Raw genomic sequence first — 23717 nt, 5'->3', positions numbered from 1 at the left:
TAGTCCAGATTTCAGGAGAACTTACTCTAACTCATTATGTCAAAATGAAAACCAATACAATTTCTGGATTAGACTTTTCCCTAGTTATCCATAACAATTTTTTATTCAGTTACAGAGCTAAGAAGTTCAGATGTTTTTAGGGTTTGCTTGCTATCACAGTGCCACTGATCTACTCACTAGCTGTACATGCCTTTCCCAAAGGTCCTCCTCCTGCATGTGATGTGATGCCCTTCTTCTCCTGTGCTTGTCATAATGAACAGGATGAGAGGGGAATATCTCATCAAGTTTAAGCTTCCTTAACTATGGCTTGCTTTTGCTGTGATGCATCAAGCAGAAGCAATGCAAGACATTTGCTCGTGAGCCTTGGAGCAGGCAGAAGGTGGATAGCACAAGGTCTTCTTTGCCATTATATGCAGATTAAGTCAAATCAAGAGATGTCGACAAATTACAGAGCAATCCTGAGCTGCGCCTGTGCTGCGATGGCCAGCTGCCATGCAGCTGCAGCACTGCCAGTCACGTCCCTAAGGGGATAGTTATGTGGCGGCTAAGAAGGGGAAAAGGTGCCCCGACTGTGTTGCCGGCTGCTACTGCAGTGGGTGTCCATGGCGGTTCCACCTCAGTGTCCTGGCTTGGTGGTGTTGCAAGGCAAGGGCAGCATGATAGACAGGGCAGGCAGGACCAGTGGGATCCATGAGTCGACGAGGCAGATCTGAGCATCCATCACTACTAGGGGATGGAGAGGGGAGGCCCCTTAGATAGACCTGCTCCCATTCCAAGCCCCTGCCACTTGTCAGTCAGGAGGGGGACTGCACCCATCAGCCCCGCTGGCACCCCACAGTGGCACTCTGCAAACAGAGTGCACAGGGCAACAGAACCTGATGATGGACAGGAATGTGCATGCATGGGTGCCCCCGCTCACTGCAGTCCGCAGCAGCCAGATATCTACCCACGCCACAGAGGGCTTCCCCATGCCACCTGCGCTGGAGGCACAGCAGGAGGAGGGGCAGGGTGGCGGGGGGCCTCAGAGAGATTTGGAGAGGACCCCAGGAGCCTCTCATTGTGCTCCTGTCCCTCACGAGTGTCCCTTGCAATGGCAAGAAGCCCCTCCAGGTGCCTAGCAGCCCTGGTTACGGAGGCCCTCCATCCATTGCTGGTCCCTGGCAAAGGCTTCCTCCCACTCGCGGTGGCTCTCTAGCCGCTTCCGCTCGATTGCTGCCTACATGGATGAAAGGGTGGGCGGGGTGGGCTGTGCTGGGTGTGGGCCCCGAACCTGGGAAGGGGGCCAGATCCCCTCCTCCCTTCAGGCAAGCAGCAGCTGTCCCACCTGGGCTAGGGGCACCACCACCCCGTCTGCCCTCTGTCTGCCACAGCAGGCCCACTGGCATCCAAAGACGTCAGGTCTACCCTCTGTGTCGGCTCCTCTTCAGGTGTCGGGGCCAGGGACCCTGCAATGCCAAGCGATGGCAGTACCATGGAGGTTGCTGTTGCCGTCCGGCTTCTTAGGGTCAGGAGACATAGTCCGTCAATGACATCAGCAGTGAACAGGCACCTGGGGAAAACATTGCAGTCATTCCACGGGAGCTCTCAGGCGGCTGCGGAGCCCTTGCACCCCTTGGTGCTTCTTCATCTCTTTCAGCTCCTGGCCTGGGGGCCTGGCCGCTTTGATCCTCCTCCCCACCACTCAGCACCAGCTCCTCGTCGCTAGACACATTGGTGGCAGGGTCCTTCCCAAGTGGTCCTTGGGTGTCATGGGAGCAACCTGGCTGTGGAGGTGGGGCATGACGATGGTGGAGTTGCCCTCCTCCATGGGGGCAGATGTTGTTACCTGGCTGCTGCTGCACCCTGGGCCCTCCCCGCCACCCTCAGAGGACAGGCCTGCAGCAGCATCCCCACCCTATGAGTTGCCCGTGGGCTAGAAGAAGAATAGTCAAGACAGTAGAGGGCCAGTGGAAGGCAGGATGTGGCCCCTACAGCTGGGGGGGGAGGCATCAGTGGAGACCCTTTACAGTCACCACACAGAACCTTGACACCATGGCCACCCACTACAGTGGGGGGGGGGGTACCAGCGGTTGTATGATGGCCTGTGCTCCCAGCAGACCTTCCTCCACTGCCCACTTGTAAGGGACATCTTTGGCAAAGAGGGCTCGGAAATGCTTCTGAGAAGGGCTGAAGGAATCGTCCCAGTGCTTCAGAGTCGACATTTCTGTCCGGACAGCATGCCCCAGGGCTGACACCCATTCTACAGCCATGCATCAGAAGGCATGGTGCCAGGAGGTGGTGGAGGTGCTCCTTGCAGTGGCAAGGGCAATGCTCGCATACTCTACCACCAACCATACAGCAGTGCCTTCTCAGCCTCGATCCAGTTCAGCCGGCGATGGCTGTCCCTGCCACCAGATGTTCCAGTGGCCATGCCACCCACACAGCAGAATGTGGATGTTGGCCATCCCACCATGGAAGGCGCTGATCCCCCTGCCCTGCCCCACCCCCCATGCTCACACCTTGGCCATCATCCCCCGTTATTTTGACAGCGTGTGGGGCATTTGGCAGTTGTGGATGCGCCACCTGGCATCATCATGCCACTAGGGGAACCCGATGGGTGGCAGAATCCAGATCATCGACACCTGATCCAATGTCTTGCCAGAACCTTTGAGTATCTGGAGACACACTCCTCTCAACAGCGACAGGGCATTCTGCACCTGCAAGGGAAGGGTTTGGCCATCAAGGTGGGAGCTCTCATTCCTCAGGTTGGAGGGGATTCCCACACAGCAATGTGATTTGTGCATTGGGGGGGGTGCTGCCAATGGGCGGGACACGCACCCTAGTGTGGTGATGCCACCTTCAGCCTCTTCCCCCAGCAGATGCCTCCGACAGCCACCAATGCACCAACTTGCCTGGTGCGCTGGGACCATGTCCGTGCGAGGGAGTGCTCCTGGCCCCCCAGCTGCCATGTTTGGGAGTGACTGACTCCATGTCCAGTGCGGCACAGTGTCACTGGTGTTGGCCAAAGGGGGGAAGGGCATTAGGGGAAGGGTTCTTTGCTTCCCTGTTTGTGCGTTGCCACCCCTTGGGATCCCATTGAATGAGCTGCAGTCCTGTGGGGCCTGAAATCAGAGAGAGGTCAGCCTTGGAGTGTGGACTTTGCCCTCCTGATGGTCTCTTTCCACCAGGTGCTCACCCAGTGGTGCCAGAAGCACTGTCTGGGTTGTGCCCACCACCAAGGTGTGTGCTTGCTTGCTCTAAGTACCCATGGCAGGGAGCTGTCAGACAGCATCCTGTGCAGTGTGCCCTACCTCTGAAGTTGTGGGGTGACCTCCCGGAACCAATTGTAGGGTGAGCCCTCATTGGGTACCGAAGAGGGGAATGGGGGCATGCTGGTTGTGTGTGCACTTGTATCCTGAGCTGCTTGGGTTCCCCAGGGCATGGCCGCAGCGGAGTAGGGAGGAGTGAACAGGGATTTACCACAGGCATCAATGGGCCGTGCCACCATTTTGCTGGTGCAATTTTGTACCTGCTCTGGGGTGAGCTCCCATGCTGAAAGTGCTTAGAGAGCCGACTGGCTGGCATCATGCCCACGTTTCCACCGGCATGGGAGTTCATGCTGTTACTCCATTGACGTGCGGCGATGGTGCAGCTGTGCCAGTGCAAGCATGCCACACAACACCGCTCATGCCCTCTGCAATGTATAAATGCCCCTTGCACTGTCGTGTCTCTGAGTTATGGCTCCCTATTCCGATTCAAGGCCCCCCTCAGGATTGCTCTGTTAACTTCCCTGTCTGTCAAGAATGGGTAAACATTTCATGTGAATTACTTGCTGCTAACTGACAACCTAGCAGCTTGAAAGCAAGAAATTGCAAGTAGATAAATAGGTACCACTTCAGTGGGAAGGTAACAGCGTTCCGTGTGCCTTGGTGTTTAGTCATGCCGGCCACGGAAATGTCTTTGGACAGCGCTGGCTCTTCGACTTTGAAATGGAGATGAGCACCACAACCCTAGAGTCGGATTCGACAGGCTTTCGAGCAAGGGAACCTTTACCTTTAAAAAAATAAAGAAAAATAACCAAAGGAGAATAATTTGGACTGTCATCCTGAAAGAAGATCTGACATCAGTTTTGTTCTTAAGAATTAAACTCTCATTTTCTACAACTGCTTTATTATCTTTTTCTGTCTTAGTTGTGACCATATTGGCATCAGTTTCCTAGCAACTAATGACATTTGTGTTGGGTTGTTTTAAAACAAAACTATGGATCAAAAATGCATGTGTAGTATAAAAGGATTAAGACCAGAGAACAATTTGACAATTAAGCACGCTGTTAAAATGCAGAACAGGCTAGGAGGGGGGGGAAATGAACTCAGGCTTTAATTGCCTGGCTAAATACAATAATTTTCCATACCTTTATTGGGAATAAATCCAATGCTGTATAATTTAAACAGATTTAAATGCTGTCAAAATAAAGGTGGATATTCCCTGTAGATACTTGTCCAGTGTGCTGGTAAAAGAGGAAGCCCATATTAAGGCATGGCCTTGGCCACTGAACGCATGAATACATGAAGCTGCTGAATACTGAGTCAGGCCCCTTGGTCTTTTGAGGTCTTCTCTGACTGGCAGCAGCTCTCAAAAAATGTCTTTCACATCACTGACTAACCTGATCCTTTTAACTGAAGATACCAGGGATTAAACCTAGGACCTTTTAAAAATGCAAAGCAGATTTATTATTCAAATTTATACCTCGCCCTCCCAGCTAGAGCCGGCTCAGGGCTCTACCATGGTCCCACCACTGCATGAGACAAAGTGGAGTGGGTCACAGAGACCATATCACTTTAGCCTTGGTCGATCTACACTGGCCCCCACTTTGTTTGCAGACACAGTTGAAGGTGCTGGGCTTGGCCTTCAAAGCCCTGTATGGTTTGGGATCAACATACTTGAAGGACCGCCTACTCCCTAATGAACCTGCTGGACCATTACAGTCTTTCTTGGGTTGCCCCCAACTTCTGAGATTAGGCAGGTGGCAACTGGGGAGAGGGTGTTCTCGGTTGTGGCACCAAAGCTGTGGAACTCTCTCCGCAGGGAGGCTCATCTATTGCTGTCTTCTGACAGCAGGTGAAGATTTTTTTGTTTGTTTTATTTGACATTTGACAATCCCTCCTACCTAACTAACTGCTCTTTTTATGTTTTGTGGATGTGCTGCCTCTTTCAGAGGACTGGATGGGCTGGGTCCTTTCTCCCTGTCCAGATCACTCCACCATGGAATTATGCTGACGTTTACTAAAAAAGATGTCGGGGCTTGTGAGGAATAACCGGGGGGGGGGGGCGGGGGGGGGGGGCAAGAATGTGAAAATAGCTCCACTCCACCTCCTCCAGGATTCTTAAAATATGGAAAAGGCTAATTCACACACACCCTTTCTCCCCTTTAACTGATGCAACATCCCATGCCCACTGGAGCATATTCAGGTCTCCTCTGGCCGTTTTGTGAGTTTTTTCCCCTTCTGCTTAATTTGCAAAAGCAGATTTTCCTGCATGCCTGTGGACTGTCCTGAACATATAGAGACCTTGCCTATGGGTGGCTTGATATTGCTGAATTTATGATGGGGCTCAGGGGCCAGCCAGTTTGCTATTAGGTATAGGGGTGTTCTAAGACCAAGGTTTAATATCTTAATTATACTTTGAAATGTAAACCGGTAGAAGTAATTAAGAACATAAAAGCCCTGTTGGATCAGACCAGTAGTCCATCTAGTCCAGCATCCTGTCTCACATAGGGGCTAACATGTTCGACTGGAAGGCCAATAACACGGCACAGAGGCCAAGTCCTTCCCCTGATGTTGCTTGCTGTATTCAGAAATTGACTGCCTCTGAGAATGGAGATTCGTTTTAGTCAGTATGGTTAGTAGCCACTGATGGACCTATACTCCGTGAATCTGTCTAATCCCCCTTTAAATCTATCTGTGCCTGTGGCCTATATCCTCTGGTGCGGAGCTCCACATTTTAAACACTCATTGAGTAAAGAGGTATTTCCTTTTGTCCATCCTGAATCTACTGCCCGTCAACTTCATTGGATGCCCTTAAGCTGTTGTGTTTTGGGAAAGGGAGAAAAGGTTCTCTCTGAGCACTCTACCCCATGCATAATTTTATAAATCTCTGTCACCATTCAGTCGTCTCTTTTCTAAACTGAAAAGTCCCAAAGTCTTCAGCTTTTCCTCCTATAGAAAGAGCTTCAGCCCCTTAATCATCTTGGTTGCCTACTTCTGTACCTTTGCTAGGTCTGCATTGTGACCCGAACTACACATGGGATTCCAAATGATACCACACCATAGATCTATAAAGGGGCATTATGATATTGGCCGTTTCATTTTCAATCCACAAGAATAATACACAATCTGAAGACAGTCTGGTATGAAAAAATATATACAGATGTGTGCTAGATGCATCTAGCACGCATCTGTATATATTTTTTCATACCAGACCGTTTTATTTTCAGTCCCTTTCCTAATAATTCCCAGTTTGCTTTTGTCACTGCTGCAGCACACGGGGCTGACATTTTTATTGGACTATCTATTACAACCCCTGAATTTTACAAATATTCTGTTTCATGGGGATGAGGCGTGTAGCTTTTGATGAACACCAGTCTTCATTCAGTTAAAAGTTGTTTGCATCTCTTGAGCTTAGCCAGAGCATTTGTCTGTTGAACATTCTGGTTGACATTTTTTATTGTTCTTGAGTTTTGATTTAGTATGGGAATAGGCAAGAATTCCTGTTGTACTGGGGTTATTTGGTTTCTTGGCCAACTTTTGTTGCCTGGATTTGCAAATCAACCAGACAGTGACTAATGTTCAGAAGATTCTGAGGAGTGGGGCCATTGTCTGAAAAAGAAAACATATGTGATTCTGTTTTGCTAGTCCCAGTTTCCTAGCGCCGTCAACCTAAATCGCCTTCAACCCCTTTTTGCCCTCTCTCTCTCTTGCTGTAGCTTTGCAGCGTCCTTTGGGATGTTTGCATTAGGTAAGTAGGTCAAAGTAGATTACTGTACTTCACTGTTCAACCAGTGCCCTAATAAGTAGATTAGATTCCCATAATGAAGGATTGTTCTGGCGAGTGTCTTATTGTAGTCTGCCTGATAGGCAACTAATCAAACATACAGTCTTCTAAAGCCATTTAGCTCTTTTATATGGTGTGGGAAGAGTCGAAGCAGCAAAGGAGAAAAATTGGAAATAGTCAGAGAGATGAATATTCACAGTGAGGCATTATGTGTCTTTCCCCATGTGGTGTGGGAAATGCAACGCTGCTGCCCATCGGCCTTTAATTAGGAGGATGGAAATAGCCTTCTCGTCAAATGGAGAAACAATTCGTAATGGTTAGGTCAAAAACATGTGGCCTAAAGGCAGGGATGGCTAACTGACAGCCCACTGAACCTTGTTTGTGGCTGTGGCGTGGCCCAAATAGATGCTTGCAGCTTATGTGAAAATGCCTCAAGCTGTACGTTTTAGTTCTGTGCACTGTTGATGGCAAGCTTTGCAAGAGGCCTGTCTGATCTTGCATGTGTATTTCTGTATGCACCCCTCCAAAACTGTGCTGCCAGATGACTTGATCTTGTAATACCTTGGGAGGAGTTGCTGCTGAGTTTGCCCCAGAGAGTTACTCTCCAAATTAAGCAGTTATTTAAAACTTAGTTTCATTGTCGTTGTGGTATGCAAGTTTCCAGACAACACAGAACTCTTCCGTGGCCATGAAGGATTCCAGACCAGTTAAAAGCTTTTGGCCCCGGTCACATGGGCCGGATAACGCGGGGGGGAGGGGAGGCTTTTTGCACCGCCACAATTCGAGCCGCCATAACGCGATCCCACGTGTTGGCGGCACACCATGGTTCCTTCCCTCCGCTCCTGCACATCAACGAGGGGCCGGAGGGAAAAGCCACGGCTGGCGCAATCACACCAAGGGACTCTGGAGGCAGCCTGTGGCAAACCGGTTGCTAGTACCTCTGAGCAGGTAGTTTTTAATCACGCATTTCCGGTGGTGCACCACAGGTTTGTCACGGGTGCGCTCCACTTCCCAGATAATCCGCCATGTACTTGTTGCTCTCCCGCGGCAAATCCTCTGCCTTTGTTGCTTAATGCCTGAAAATATTCTGTACCACTGTAATTTGGTGCAATAAGAATTACTTCTTTCGATAGTTCTGTAATTATAGTTGATGGTCTTACTGAAGATTACAACTACTCCTATAAGTGTATTACAAAAAAGGATCTTCAAAACACTAAATGCTATGTTCACTTTCTAAATTCATTAAAAGCACTAAATTATTTTAAAGTAGTTGCTGCCTGTACCATCACCCATTCTACATTAATGGCTGTTGGGAACTTTATTGCTTTATCTTCGGGAGCCAGGATATCTCTGTTCATCCTTATCCTACCTTGAAAGTAATAGAATTTTTTTTCAAATGTTGATTAGATGCCAAATTGTCTCCCAAGCAGCTGCTGCTTAGTAGTCTTCAACTTTTGTCACCAATATACCTCTCTAGATCTGACTGTCTGGTATGATAAGTCACTCACACTTGACTGATCACAACCTCTGTGTACAAAGCTGTTTGCTCCATGAGTGGAGAGTCCTTATCTGCCGGTCCTGTTCCATTTCAATCACCTATAAGAGCAAAAACACAACCCCCCCATTGCCTACAAGCTATTTTGTGCCACTTTTATATTGAAGTACCTTGAACTGGGAGGGGGGAACGACATTTTCCCCAAAGGGAGGTTTTTACCATCACTTTACCCAAACCCCCTCATATGGACCAGGTCTTATGGAAAACCTGGTATTTTCGGAGTCCATGTTGATTGACTGGTTATAACAGGGTGCCCACCCTGTTCTGTTCTAGGTGCTGGGCCAAAACATTGTTTTTTAATTCAGCCTTTTAACTTAGGGGGTTGGTCTTTTAAAATTGTTTTTACAGTCTGCTCTGACTTGAGGAATGCTTTATGAGGATCATTTTAGGCAGCTTAATATTTTGTGCTGTCTTTGTACTCTAGCTGGGTTTTTATGGTTTGTTAATTTATATCACTTTTATGCTGCTTTCTTATAGTTTTATCATGTTCAATTTTTTGACTTGCCTCCAGGAGGTTCCTGGAGAGGCAACACATATGGTTTCTAAATTTGGAATCGTGCTTCAAAGGGGAAGGGTTCAAGTTACCCACTGGTTTCAGTGAAATAACTTGTATGATTAAATTCATGGCATAAGGCAGAAATAAAGAAGAGTAGGTAAAATGATTGCTTTCCTCCCAAACGTTGTAAACAAGCAGACTTGGCGGTAAGAGAGGGAAGAAAATGGTCGGGGCCTTAGATGTGCTTTACTGTCTGCAAGGATCTTTAAGAGAACTGAAAAGCCTTTTGAAAAATGGGTGCCTCTCTCTGCTATGCTCACATAATCATCAATCTGTGCTCCATCGGAGAAGAGCAAGTGTTCTTCCAAACCATTTCATTTGTTAACAGGCCTTTCAAAAAAGGCAGGAGAAATCTAAAAAGTATTCTCAGCCAAAGGAAACTGCTTCCAGAGGGTGAGCCTAAAACTCTCACAGATTAGGGAAGGGAAATATGAAGCTACCTTGTTTATAGGGTTGCCAGGGTTCTGGCGGGGGGCTCTAGCCCTGCTCCTGGAGTCTTCTTGCATGTGCACCACAATGAGGTCACCTGGAAGTGATGTCGTCATGCTGGGCACATCATGTGGGGGACGCTCTAGCATTTTGGTAAAAAACTCTATGGTCACCGTAGAGTTTTTACCCAAACGCTAGAGTGTCCCCCACACAATGTGTCTGGTGCGACGGTGCTCTTCAAGGGTGGGCCTCCCCTTGGCCGGTGGCATATTGGGGGGCCAGAAAATGGGGAAAACCCCACCCCCATTGAGGTGTTGGCAATCCTACCTGTTTAGAATATATTCTGAGAGACCTTGCAAGAAAGTTTGACTACAATTGTTAACTTCTTAGGCCCAGTAAACAGGAAATAGTGAGAAAACTTCAGTTTGGTTAAGTTTCTTTGATTTTTAACATTTTATGTATACAAACCAAGTACATATAACCATGCCAGTTCTGCTTTTGGTGAGGGAGTATCTCTTTTTGTTTAAGTTGTGCGCAGTGATTGATTATTAAGCCAGTATTAATAACAAAATTAATTTATGTGTGTGTGTATGTAGCTGGTGTTGTTTGAAGGATGTTAAGCTAACAGTTGAAAATTAAAGCTAGTTTAAAAGTGTATGGGAAAAAGGTGGTTGTCATCTGCATTATTATGTACAGCATGTGTTCTTCCAAAGGGTAAGCACTGAACTTGAGAGTTCAGTTTTTTAAAAATCAAACTCTGGCATCTGATGACATCTGATTTCTTCCTTGATTGCAGTTTGGTGCAGAATTTCGAAGATTTTCTCTGGATCGTTATAAGCCAGGGAAATTTGAAGACTTCTACAAACTTATTCTTCACATCCACCACATATCCAACATGGAGGTTATGATTGGATATGCAGATATCCACGGGGATCTTCTTCCTATTAATAATGATGACAACTTCTTCAAGGCTGTCTCAAGTGCAAACCCATTGCTTAGGATTTTTATACAAAAACAAGGTAAGATGAAACATTTTGAACGTTTCAAGGCCTACCTTGTCCAGCTTCCAGTTTTGAAAAGTGACATTGGACAGTAGAGTCCTATTGTTTTGGGTCTTTAGTCAGCATGCTGGATTGGAGTGGGTAAGCTATTACCATTGAGGGAAGCAATAAATGTATCATGAGACAAAAGTCTGTAGTGAATCATATTTTAATAGCATGTGGGTAGAACAATTTGCATTTTCCTTCCATTAACATGGCAGGTGTCAAGCTACTATTATTCAAGATGTTGCAATCATTCAATATTCTCATTCTGAAATTCCTCTCAGTATGTGGAAAACTTTAACTGATCCTTAAAAAGTCTTCATATGTATGGACTTGGAAATAGGTGCAGAATCAATGCTAGATGCAGAACCAATGAGGTTTATGTTTTCCTCATCTTCCCAATACATCACCACCACTACCCCATGAGGGTTGGATAGGGTTACAAAATCTGTCCACTTCTGCATTACACAGTTCCCTCTGCTCTCAGAATCCTAAGTATTTAAGTAAATCTCATTGAGTTCAGTGGACTTACTTCCTAGTAAGTGTACTTAGGACTGCAGCCATAATTTACTTGCCTAATTATTTGTTTCTCTCAACCATTTTAAAACATTTTAGCAATCCAGAGCAGGTTAGCTAAAGCATGTTGGAGCTGTTGTATTCCAAAGCATGTTTGAGGAGCAACAACTGTGTAAACAGAACAAAAGGGGAACGGTCAGTCCAAGTTAAGTAATCTAGAATAGAAGATGTGAAGCAATACAAATAAGAATTAGCTCTCTCAGACAGAATTGAGCAGAAATAGTAGGCATAACAAACAAGCCAGTGTGGACCTTCTTTGCTGTGTGGACAAGGATTAGTATTGTACCATGTGCCAGTCTGTGTGTGCATTCCTCTTTTTAACATGGGTTAATTTATACCATATAGTATATTTACCGTCCTCTGATTTTTCACAACTGAAGTGTGCAAATACATGCTTCATTGCAAAAGTGTTGCTGTTTCATGGACTGGTTTGTGTAGTTCCACCTCTCAATTGCATAGACTCATCCTGGATTCTGTTTCCTGGTCAGATATGGCTAATGTTGGCATATGTTGGCAAGCGGGCTAGTAATGTATTGCCTTGGATCATAAAGATCAGCATCTTATTTTGTTACACCAGTCCCAGTTTCATTTCACTGGTCTTTCTCCAGGTCAGTCCTTTATGAGGAACAACCCCTCCCCCATGCATTTCCTAACTGAGTTTAGATGTGGTGCCGGAATGTCAGAGCCTAAATGAACTTTGATCTCCCATTGCAGGCTTTTGTTACTCCAAAAATGTAGAAAGGGAAGAGGAGTGGAAGGAAACTTAATGTGAAATAAGCACATGGATGTTTTTGGCTTATTTCTAGTTTGGGCAAGATGGAATATTGCACTACAAGGGATGGCCAACATTAAATCTGGCTGTTGGAGAAAATATAAGCTTCATCTTCTTCTTCCATTCCTCTTGTGTATTCCTTTACTAGCCATTATAACTTTATAGCTGTAGTGTTCAACTTTGTGTCCTCAAACATAAAAGCTATAGATTGGGGGGGGGGGATGATAGCTATGTCTGCAGTTTGTAAACAGCTGTATTTAAGTGTTTGGTTTGCAATGTCGGTGGTTATTGTTTTGTTCTTTTCTTGATTGTGGACCAAAGCCCTTAAGAATTTTAAAGTACTAAATGGGAGTTCCTCTGAAATGTACCTCCCCCATTGTCACTTGGCATTCTGGCTGAGCAGGTTGTGACTAGATTACCATCTTGGCCCAATGTTCCTCTCTCACCCTAGCATCAAGGCAAAGGCACAGGTGTTGTGCGCTGGGGTTCTTTCTGCTAAGCATGCTGAGCCATCAAGACTGCACTTGGTTATAGGAACAGACTTTTTCCCGCAGGTGGAGAAGTCAATAGTATAGAAGGCTCTGAGTTTAAATCTCAACTGATTGGGTGGCCTTGGGCTCTCTCTGTATACTTCACTCTTGTCCTTTAGCTGCAGAGTGGCATGATGCCTTCCCTCACTGATGTGTTCAAGAAGGAGGTATTATCTGCCTTGTGGATTAGTACAGGGGGGACAGCTGGATAAAAGCACACGGAGAGGTAATGTGAGACCTCCTGTATTTGCTTCTGCTGCAGATAGACACACCTTATATCTCTGAAGAGGTACACTTTGGCTTTCTTGCTGCTGTTTCCTAAAGATCACTCAGGCATTGTAATGTTCTTCATTATCCTTGTTCTGCCATGATTCTTGTCTGGGTGACTTTGAACCAGCCCCTCCCTCCCTCCAATCTCTCCTTCTCTCCTTAACTGATTTCACAGGATAGTTGTGTGGCTGAAATGGAGTACTGGAAAACCACCTATCATCACCTTGAGTTCTTTGGAGGAATGGCATGATAAAAATATATTAAGTAGATACTTATAAGTTGGATTCTTTTTTCCATTTCTGTCATGGAAAATGAATGAGTCTGTTAACTTTGGCGCAGGCAGACATAAGTTAACAAGTTTTCAAGCTGCTGACTTCTAAGTCAATAGTTCTCAAATGGTAGGTCAGGGCACAAAACTAGGTTGTGACTAGGGATGGGCACAGATCAGGAAAGCCCAGCTTGGGGCTCGTGGACCAGGTGGCCCTGAGCCAGAACCCCTGCTTGAACTGGACCAGCTCAGGTCCCCCTGGCAATGTGCTCATGTCACTTCTGGGTGGCAGTGGGCACTGCCCCCAGCCATCTGCATCATCCGGAAGTGACGCAAGTGTGTCACTCCCCCCACGTGCTTACATCACTTCTGGATGGTGTGGAGCACTGCCCTGGTGCACCCATGTCACTTCCAGATAACCCAGAGGGGGCAAGGGCAGCGCCTGACACCACCTAGAAGTGGTGTGGGCATGTCGGAGGGCCAAACAACTGAACCAAGCAGAAGCTCTGTGAGTGTTCAGGAAAGGCTCCTGTTTCGAACCTCGGTTCGGGGTTGTCTCAAACCAGGTAAAGTTAGGCTCAAGTTTGGGTCTGTGCCCATCCCTAGTTGAGACTTTTAGGTTGGGAGGCCAGGACGAAGGAGGAGGGTAAGCTGGAAGGGGAGGCTCTAAGCACTCAATGGCAAATTTGAGTTTGTCTCTGCATAATGTACAGAATGGCCACAAAATACAGCATGTTGCTACTTAATATTATAGATGTATCAATAATTATGAAAATTAAATTAGAAACCTGTTCAGTGATTATATTACTGCATTCTATATTGGGGATAGGGGAGGTAGCATGCAGTAAGTTTAGAAATGGACCCATTTAAAAAGTTGTTCTACTTGGGAAATATATGTTTATCTCAAGCAGAAATGACACCCTTGCATGGTAGTGAACAGTTAATCACCCCAAGTCTGTGCAAGTATTAGGATCTGCATAGAAAATAGTCGAAGCAGAGTTACAGAGCATTAAGAGCTGCAGGTTATTTGTCATAGCCTTTTCTTATCCTGTTTCGTTATGTGCTTCGTATCTTACCCATGCCAACCTCAGAATGGTCAAGCTATGGCTGCTGAGATGGGACCACATCAGATCCCTTCAGAACCACTATGAGCACTTGCTGTTTTGTATGATGTAAAGTATACCCTGAAAATCTTGTTGGTGCTACTGGATTGAATCTAACCATTTAACCTGAAACTCTTTCCATACTAGTAGGAGTCTTCTGCATGATAAATTACGGACTCAAAACTGAGAAAGTGACATAGGGAACTTAAGATAGAGGTGACCTCCTGAAGAAATCAGGGGGAAATACCTGTTTTGCTTCCCGCTCTAGGTTAAAGTACAAGAAGGGTCTCAGGTTCAATCCCTGGCATTTCTAGTTCAAGGATCTCAGGTAAGAGGTCTTAGAAAAAGACTTTTCTCTGCCTCAGTCACTGGAGAGCCAGTGCTAGTCATGGTAGATGATACCAAGCTAGATCTGATTCTGCATGGCAGCTTCCTATCTTCTGAAATCTGCAGTTTCCGTAATGTAGACTTTACTGATCACTCTGATGTGCTGGATCCAAAGTAGGCTTTGTTGGCTGTCATCAAGATGAGATTTACAAGAGCTAAAAGGACCGAGCAGAATATTTTAAGGGGTTAGTGGCATTAAACAAAAATAAAGCTTGTAATTCCAGAGATGGTCTTTCAGTTAATTTTTAAGCTCTAGGAGCATGGTGTGTCTTAATGGGTTTTGTTCTTAACTTACTGTTGGGGCTCTCATCTGACTAAAGGCAATGGTTTAAATAGCTGAGCTGGCTGAGTTAGTGTTGTCGTTGGCAGAGGGTGGTGAATCTGGCATAGGGTGAGACTTTCACATCTGATCCAGGAGACTTTGATGAGAGAAGTGCCTTCCTTTCAAGGTGGAAGAATACCTTATTATTCCACATGCTTGTTTAGAGAATGCATCCTTGTAATTATTCTAGTATGACTCGCTTGTGTACACAAGTTAGAAATGAGATTAATTAATGGCACCCAAACAGAATGAATGAACGAGAAGGTACAGTTGAGTCATCATAATGTAACTGTCTCCTTCTAAACCGCTTCTGAGAGAACTGGAAACAGGGATGGGCATGAAACCCCCCCCCCAAAAAAAACACAGTTTGGTTCAGGAGCCCCGAACTGAGCCTACTCAAAGTTTGGTACCCCCATTCTCCCAGCCACGACGACCCTCTGCCAGGAGAAAGGGGGGAATGCCCAGGAAGGGTTAAATGGCTGCCAGCCATTTAACCCGTTGGTTTCACTTCACCCCTTCGAAGGGGGGGAGCAAAACTGAGAAGTTTAATGACTCCCAGCCATTTAAACCTAACAGCTGCCCAGGTCCACTCCCCCCTTCAAAGTCTCCCCATCCCCCCCCCACCAAGAGGTTTAATGGCTTGCTAAAGGGGCCTTCTCTGAACAATAGTTCGCAAACTCCCAACCGGCCCAAGTTCGGGCCAAATTTCAGTTCATGAACTGGTTCGTGCCCAGCTCTACCTAGAAACTGTCTAGATCTCTTAGAAGGCAGTTACAGTTTGTGCTGGAAGATAAACTCCAAACATAGTAATATAGCTCCTTTTAAAAAGTGCTAACTTTAGCATATTTAAACAGGAAATTGAGTAAACAGGGTATAAGCTGTACCGGTATCTGAGGAAGTAAGCAGTGACTCACAAAAGCTCATACCCTGAAACAAATTTGGTTAGTCTTTAAGGTGCTACTGGACTCTTACTCTTTTCTACAACATGAGATGAAATGACTCAGTCAAGGAAGCCATAAGGGCCCTCTGTTTGCAAGACTTGAGCAAGGCTGTTAACAATAGGATGTTTTGGAGGACACTAATTCTATAGAGATGGTTTCAAAATAAATGCCCTTTAAAAGTGTATTTCACTGCAGGCTGCTTGGAATCCTGTATGCCAAACATTGCTTTGAATACTGAAGAGGCTAGAGAAGGGCACATCACTTGATGATGCTTGGTCAACTAGTAATGGATCTTTTGGCTGGCACCATGCAAAGTGTACTGGAATTAATGACCTTCTTGGTGTTTAGTCATGCCGGCCACATGACCACGGAAACGTCTTCAGACAGCGCTGGCACATCGGCTTTGAAACGGAGATGAGCACCGCAACCCTAGAGTCGGATTCGACTGGCTTTCGAGCAAGGGAACCTTTACCTTTACCTTTTCACTGGCCTTTGGTGGGTGGACATGGTAATGTTCAGAAGAGGATCATACGTCTCAGTGTGCTCCCATATGGCATCCCTGGCCATGGAAAACTAGTATGATGAGAAGGTTAGGCTAGAATTTCACTTGCTAGCTGTCTGTGGGAAGGAACTTTATGATTTAGGGAACTGTGACACTCTTACTTGAAAGCCAAAGTAGAACATTCCCAGGATGGCAGTATCACGGGCTTCCATGAGTAGGCTTCAGAATAGTCTAAAAATATAGAGAGGATTGCAACAAAAAGTTAAAACTGACATTCACTAGTTAATAAATGAGAGCCAACTGAGCTTGCAAAGGGGAAACAATTCTGCTGTTTGGGTCCAGTGGCACCTTTAAGACCAACAGAGTTTAATTCTGGGTATAAGTGAGAACTGAGTGACTTGGCATGTGTAGTGAGATAAGAACCTGTTATCTCTGTTCAGCCCTGGGGGTTCCATTGTCCTGAGTGTTGTAATAACTTGTAATTCAGCAGTCTCCCATTACAGTCTGTTTCTAAAATTCCTTTGCAGTAAAACAGCTACTTTAAGGTCCCCCATTGAGTGCCCTGGGAGGTTGAAATGTTCACCTACAGGTTTCTCAGTCTTGTGATTCTTGATGTCAGATTTGTGTCCATTTATCTTTTGGCGTAGGATTTGACTTGTTTATTTATGTTATTTAAGTTATGTATGCATCTTGACTCTAACTAGCTCTTCCTGGCGACTGCCTCTCCTATCTGCCTATATGTAAGGCTTGAGAAAAACTGTTTCAATGTATCTGATGAAGTGTGCATACACATGAAAGCTTATGCCCATAATTAAATTTTGTTGGTCTTAAAGGTGCCACTGGACTCAAATTTTGTTCTATTGCTTCAGACCAACATGGCTACCCACCTGAATAAATTCTGCTGTTTAACAGGGTAGAAGAGAAAACTAGGGTATAAAGGAAGACTTTGGCAAGTACAGCCACCGATATTGGATACAGCTTTCCTAAGGAAAATTACGCCTAGTTATTGTTGGTTTATTCATATCTTTAGACCAAGCTCATTCTCATATTTCAAATAACCTGAGGCAACACATCGATTCAGCTTAGTCCCCAAGCCCTGATATAAGTTGGCGTTAAAGTCATTGATCTTGCCTAGACTGAAGTCCTTTAGCGTAAACAGTTTGTGGTCTGGGCTGTAAAAAGAGTGCTCTGCTGCCAGAGATTTGACTACAGCTTTTCAGGCAGTGGACCCGTTCTCCCCCTTTGTAGTAATGTGCTGAGTCCTTTTTCCACCCTGGGGATTTCACTTGTCCAATTTACAAAAGCATTTGGATGTGTTTGCTGTGATTATTGTGCAGCTAAACTACCAGTAGTGTGGCTTTGTGCAAATCATTTCTCCCAAAGGCTATCTAGGGTCCAGTTTCCCGTACAACTGGGGAGGTTTGCAACCTTTGGTGTGGTGCTCTCAGTTTTACAGTGTCTTATTATAGCTCTTCTGAGAGCTGATTCAGAAATGTACATCTCAGTGGAATGCAACAGTCTTATTGGACTTCATCTGCATTTTCAAATTATAGCCATGGACTATTTTCCTGCCCCTGGCCAAGATTATTATTATTCAGGAATTTCATTTTCCATCTTCAAAATACAGGCCACCATTGACTAAAAAAACGCACAACACATGCTGGCTAATCCTAAAAGCCTCAACTCTGTGTGGGTGTATGTATTCCCTTTTTATGTTTTGTTTTTGTCAACTTGTTTTGTGCTAGCTTCTTGAGCTTTTCAGTGAACGGACTAATTTTTTTGTAACTCAATGGAGTGAAACAATAAGGGTAGTGTGGTTAGTATGTAAAACTGGCAGAGTGTTTGTGAGAATTGTGTTGTCACTAAATTTTTAGAGAGGAGTATGGGGCATTTTAAAGCATGGCATGGGTGGATGGAAGAGAGGCGCTGACTTCTTTCCCTGCCAGTATTGCCCCTTCAAAATAAAACCCACTTTCTCCCTCTCAGCTGTTGCTGTACTAGTGGATCTCTGAGAGTGGAAGTAACCCTTTCTGGGAGAAGGCAGTTCGGATGAGATACATTAAGTGTTTAAATATCCCATGTCTCTGCTATGCTTTATAACTCTCCCACCTGCTCCCTTATAGGAATTCAGCACAATCCTTGTTCATACCTAAGCGACCGCCTTTCCCCATGTGTTCCCCCAAGGGCACTACTACGGTTGGGGGCCCTCCATCTTTTGGTTACCCCAGGCCCCAGGGACATCAAATTCACGGCAACCAGGGTCAGGGCCTTTTCAGTGGTGGCTCCTACCTGGTGGAATGAGCTCCTGGAGGAGATCCAGGCCCTGCGGGACCTTGCGCAGTTCCACAGGGCCTGCAAGACGGAGCTCTTCCGCCAGGCCTTTGAGTAGGAGCCGCTGCCGCCACTATACCACCAGCGTACCGCCACCACAAAGGTGTGGATACCATCAGGGTGCTAGGCGGCCCTGGGACGAAGACTGGATTGCAGTGTCGTTTTGGAACTTACATCATTGTTCTGGGTCTGTCTTGCCAAAACCCATCTTGGAATCATGGACATATGGAGCACCAGCACTTTACTGTATTATTGTATTGTTTTATCTTGTTATTTACTGTTTTAAGCATGGCCTTGAGCCCTAATTGTTAGCCGCCCTGAGCCTGAGGGGAGGGCGGGATATAAATTGAATAATAAATATAAATAAATAAATAAATAAATAAAAGTATGTCATATTACAGCAAGATCTACAGGACTACTGTTTGGTTCATCCATTTAGGATGTTTGTAGTCTGTGTCATAATTGAGGGTGTTGAAATGGTTCAGAAAAGAAGCACTGTAATACGATTAAATCAATAAAACCCTGAGACGAACAGCATTTGGTGTAGTGGTTGAGTGCATGGACTGTAAACTTGGAGAACCAGGTTTGATTCCCCACTCCTCCACTTGCAGCTGCTGGATGACCTTGGGCAAGCCATAGTTCTGTCAGAGCTGTTCTCTCAAGGACAGTTCTGAAAAGAGCTCTCTCAGCCCCACCTACCTCACAGGGTGTCTGTTGTGGGAAGGGGGAGGGAAAGAAGTTTGTAAGTCGCTCTGAGATTCCGAGTGAAGGGCGGGGTATAGAGCCAATCTCTTCTCTTCTTCGTTTGTAATATCTCTAGTAACTCTACCGAATAATTGTAACAGTAATAAGTGCCTAAAAGTACAATCACAATACAAATACTATCACAAAGTGAAACAGCAACAGTGAACATCAGCACCTTCCAATATGTTCAGCTACAACAGTTTCGCTTATCTGAATCAGGTGCTTTGAAGATGCTGCTGTGCAACTAGGTAAGGTCCATATCCAATGCTCCCTCTAAGCTGTGGAGTCTTGTGAGAAAAAAATCTACTTTGTGAACTACTGGCATTAAAGTTGTGAGCGAGCGATTTGGCTACTGCAGAAATTAGTTTGCTCTGGAGCCATCCTTCCTGAGCTAAGAGAAACATGTGTGAGCTGGAGGCTAAAAAACCGTGAGCTAGCTCACACTAACTCAGCTTAGAGGGAACACTGTCCATATCTAAGCATTCTCTGTTGTGCCCCCCTCCCCTTTTGCTAGAAATACCTTCTTGAAGGGGTCAGGAAGGCCCTTACTCTTCTATCATTATGTAGAATGAGCAGAACTGAAATATTTGCGGGGGCATTTTTATATGGAATATCTTTTGGTAAGGTTTTTAATAAATTTTAATGACTGGTGGATTTTTTTTTTTAGATTTTTATTGTATGTATTTTGATTGTATCATTGGTTTTTAATTTCTGTAATTCACCTTGGGTATCTGGAAGAAAGGCAGACTCTAAATGAAGTAAATAAATTGTGAAACTCCTCCCCCCCCCATCAGTGGTGACCCACGTGGGATTTTGAAGGCAAGAAGAAACGTTTGAAGGTGGTCTGCTGTTGCCTGCCTCTCCGTCACAACCCTGGGCTTCCTTGGTGGCCTCCCGTGCAAATACTAGCCAGGACTGACTCTGCTTAGCTGAAGAGATTGGGCTAGCCTGGGTTGTCCATGTCAGGCTACCTAGTGAGAACAGAGCCAGCTAAAATACTGATTATTGCCAAGTGCCTGGAAAGATTTTTGCTCAAATGCAAAAAAGTAGGTGGCTGCAAATAGATGCCAGGCGGGAGTTCCACAGGTGAGGCACCACCCCAGTAAAAGAGGTTCTGTCTTGTAGCCTTCCTTTTTGCTTCTGAAGAAAGGAAATTGTGGTGGACAGGAGGCTATCCTGTCCCTGAAGGGAAAAACAACCACTCAGCTGTTTCATCCCTGAGGCTGAGGGAGTGCTGCTCCAGCATCCATTCACCTTGCAGAGGGAGGATGGAACGCTGGAGGAAGCACAGCAGGCGTTAGTTCAGGCCTGCCTCAGGCAGAGTGCGCTGATGATTTAGTCTGAAGGGGAGCTCTACCTGGAAGCGTGGCAGAGTGGTCTAACTCTACCTCTGGGAGAAGATAGACACCTGGTAGTTAGGCCTGTCTCTGGCAATGAGAAGACCTTGTACTGTTAGTCTGGCTCTTGGGAAAGTCCAGGCTGGTGTGGGTAGAATCTCTTGTGTGTGAAGGGATCCAGCCTAGTGGCCAGTCAGTGAAAGCCTGTTTGTACCCACAAGCACTGAAGGGAGTTCAAGCCATATTGTGAAGCCATAACTAGCTTAAATGTGTGTGCCTCAGCCAGGCTTCTCCTTCGGCTGCCTGGAGACCTGTGCTGCTGATCTGTAAGTAAATAAATATTTATTATTCACATATTGCTCTTGCCTCAGTGATCTCCGTGTTTTTCTTGCTCACCTCACTTACCTCACAGCGGTGAACCCAAAGCCTTTGCACTTGGTACCCTAAGAATATCTTGTAACCGAGGGGAAGGTTTACAGTTCTAAACAAACCCGGTCCCCCAAAATCATAAGAGGATGTGTGGATCCTGTCAGTCGGAAGAAAGGGCCTGTCACAGGAATATCCAAAGCAAGGCCTCTGACAAGGATTTTAATAGCTGGACATGTTCTTATGGGTGGAGATGGCTCTTAAGCTACCCTGGTTCCAGGCCATTTAGAGCTTTAAAGATAACCGGCGCACTTTGCCATTGCTAGCCAATGGCATTCTTTTGATACGATCAAGAGATGCTCCCCTAAACCCGCACTAGTTGCATAGCCCTCCTTCAGATGCTTCAGAAGTCGATTGCGCAGGAGCATCAGATGGGTTGTGCTCTGTGCAAAATTGTGATCCTTCTTGTGTAGCAGCTTAATGATTCAAGGCTGAAGGTTGAAGTTTTGTCACTCCTACACCTTTTAAAATCAAACAACCCAACTTTTATCTTGCCTACCCTGTAATTACATCAACTGGAAAAGATTATGTTTGTGCTGTTTGAGGATGTGCCTTTCCTCTGCTACTCCAGTATGCCTGTGGCAAGCGCTCTTGCGATTGTCCAAAAGTGCTGCAGAAGAGATTTTTCTGCCATTTGCTGTGGACTGAATCCAAGCACACGATATGTGGTGCAGCTAGTGAGAAGCACTTCTGTGTCTCTGTGAAAGAGATTTAAGCACGTGCATTGCTCTGCCCCTGAAATCTAAAAGAAGGCTGTTAATTAGCCTGTTTAATGAAAATCCTGGCTGTGGGTGTAAAGTATGTGTACTTGAAAGCCAGTAAAGGCATTCCTTTGCTTAAGATAGATGAGCAACTTGTATCAAATGCAACACCTGGAGGGGTGCAGCTGATTAAGATGAAAGAATGTGGGTACTGAAAACAATTCTCAGGGCTGCAGAGATATTACTGCATACGTTTTTAGGCACCTGGACTATTTTATATCAATGTGATTAGAGTGGTATGGAAATTATAAATGGGTTACTTTTTAAAATAAGTACTTCATTTTGTACATGACTTGCCAGCAGGAATTTTAATGTTGAGTGAACGGATCTAAATGGGAACCTGTTTAGCTAGAATTTTTATATATGTATTAAAATATTTATGCCCTGTCTTCCCCTTGCCACTCAAGGCGGTTTACAATCCCAATTTGATTAAAAAATTCACCCTTCTCCCCAAGAAAGTGCTTACAGCTTAGACCCCATTAAAAGCTTTCATAAATGGGAGCCACAATTGAAAAGGACCAGTCTCTATATGCCAATCGGGTGACCTTAGGGGAGGGAACAGCCAAAGGTGGCAACTGGAATACTGTAATTGGTGCATGGGGACCACCTATGGGGACATCTTTTGGATGTTGTGGGTCCTAGGTTGTGAAGGGCTTTAAAGGTCATGACCAGCACCATGAATTAAATTCAGAAGCAAACTGGAAGGTAATGCAGCTGTTTTAAAATAGACAAACTCTCTTCCCATCTAGCCCTTGACAATAAGGGGGCTGCTGTATTCTTAACCAGTTGCAGCTTCCGGGTGCTCTTCCAGGGAAGCCCCACATAGAATGTGTTACAGTAGTCCAACCATGAACCGAAGTTACATTAGTGTGGATTATTTGAAAATATAATTATGGAGCTCTTATTTGCTTTCCAGAAGTTGGCCTTTTCTTGTTGTTAGTAGCTAAGCAAGAAGGGTATTGCACTTTCTCTGAAGCTGCTGGGGCAATCCTCATCTGGTCAATTTTTTAAATTGGATTTCAGTACAGTAAAAATGTAAAGTATACGTGAAAAGGTTAGATGAGAGAGACACTCAGGCATGATGAAGCAGGTTGAGTAGAGGCCCTTCTGTCTGTGTCCAATGAACTTTCACAGTGGAAACCTAAATTTTTCAGTGTCTAGATGGAGGACATGAACTGTACTGAAGTAGAGAAATATTGTGCAGACTTGCATAGGATGACATACTGCTTTGGAATGCTTACAGCTGATGTAACTGATTCAAAAGTGTTTATCCAAAGTGGTGACTATTAGATTAGGCTTGGTTTGTAAGTAGCAAGTCCTTTGTTAGCCTGGAGTGAACAAAGCAGAATATGTTTTATAAACTGTGGAGCTGGGATGTGTCACAAATGACTGACCACACTGAAGGCTAGTGTAGCTTTTTGTGGGCTAGTAAATTTTGGCCCCGGTCACACAAATAGTTTTGGGCCGGGAGAGGGACGGATCAAATGGGCGCGATCCCACTGCAACATCTGGGCAGCGTTGCGCACCCGTCCCCAATCTGGCCCTTCCCCCGAAGAGACGCATCAAAAATGAACCACCCATCGAGGTGGTTCTTCCAGGACGGCCGCATCAAGGCCGGCCGTGGGATCGCTGGACCATCTTTCTGCCGGCGCATCCCCGGCTCCTGCCTGAACTGCGCATGCTCAGATATGCGCAGTTCGGCAGTCTCCCGTTCCCCTCCGTCGCTTCCCCCGGCATCTGATCGTGCCGGGGAGGGAATGCGCCGCAGCTCAGGGGATCAATGTGATCCCGCCGCGGAGTGTTTCTTTTGGTGCGGCTTTCAAATCCCGCCCCCC

General features: G+C 45.7%; 1 protein-coding gene across 1 annotated transcript in view; it reads left to right on the top strand.

Moving 5' to 3' along the window:
• Window positions 1–23717, top strand: part of PARD6G (par-6 family cell polarity regulator gamma) — a 114019-nt gene that overhangs the window by 26766 nt on the left and 63536 nt on the right. The window contains exon 2 of the mRNA XM_015412476.1: window positions 10366–10588. Within this exon, the coding sequence (XP_015267962.1) occupies window positions 10366–10588 (223 nt within the window). The remainder of the gene's footprint in view (window positions 1–10365; window positions 10589–23717) is intronic.

The sequence above is a fragment of the Gekko japonicus genome, unplaced genomic scaffold (assembly GCF_001447785.1).
Source record: "Gekko japonicus isolate JY-2015 unplaced genomic scaffold, Gekko_japonicus_V1.1 scaffold54, whole genome shotgun sequence".
Lineage (NCBI taxonomy): Eukaryota > Metazoa > Chordata > Lepidosauria > Squamata > Gekkonidae > Gekko > Gekko japonicus.
Note: the sequence above shows the minus strand (reverse complement) of the source record. Positions and strands in the feature narration are given on the sequence as shown.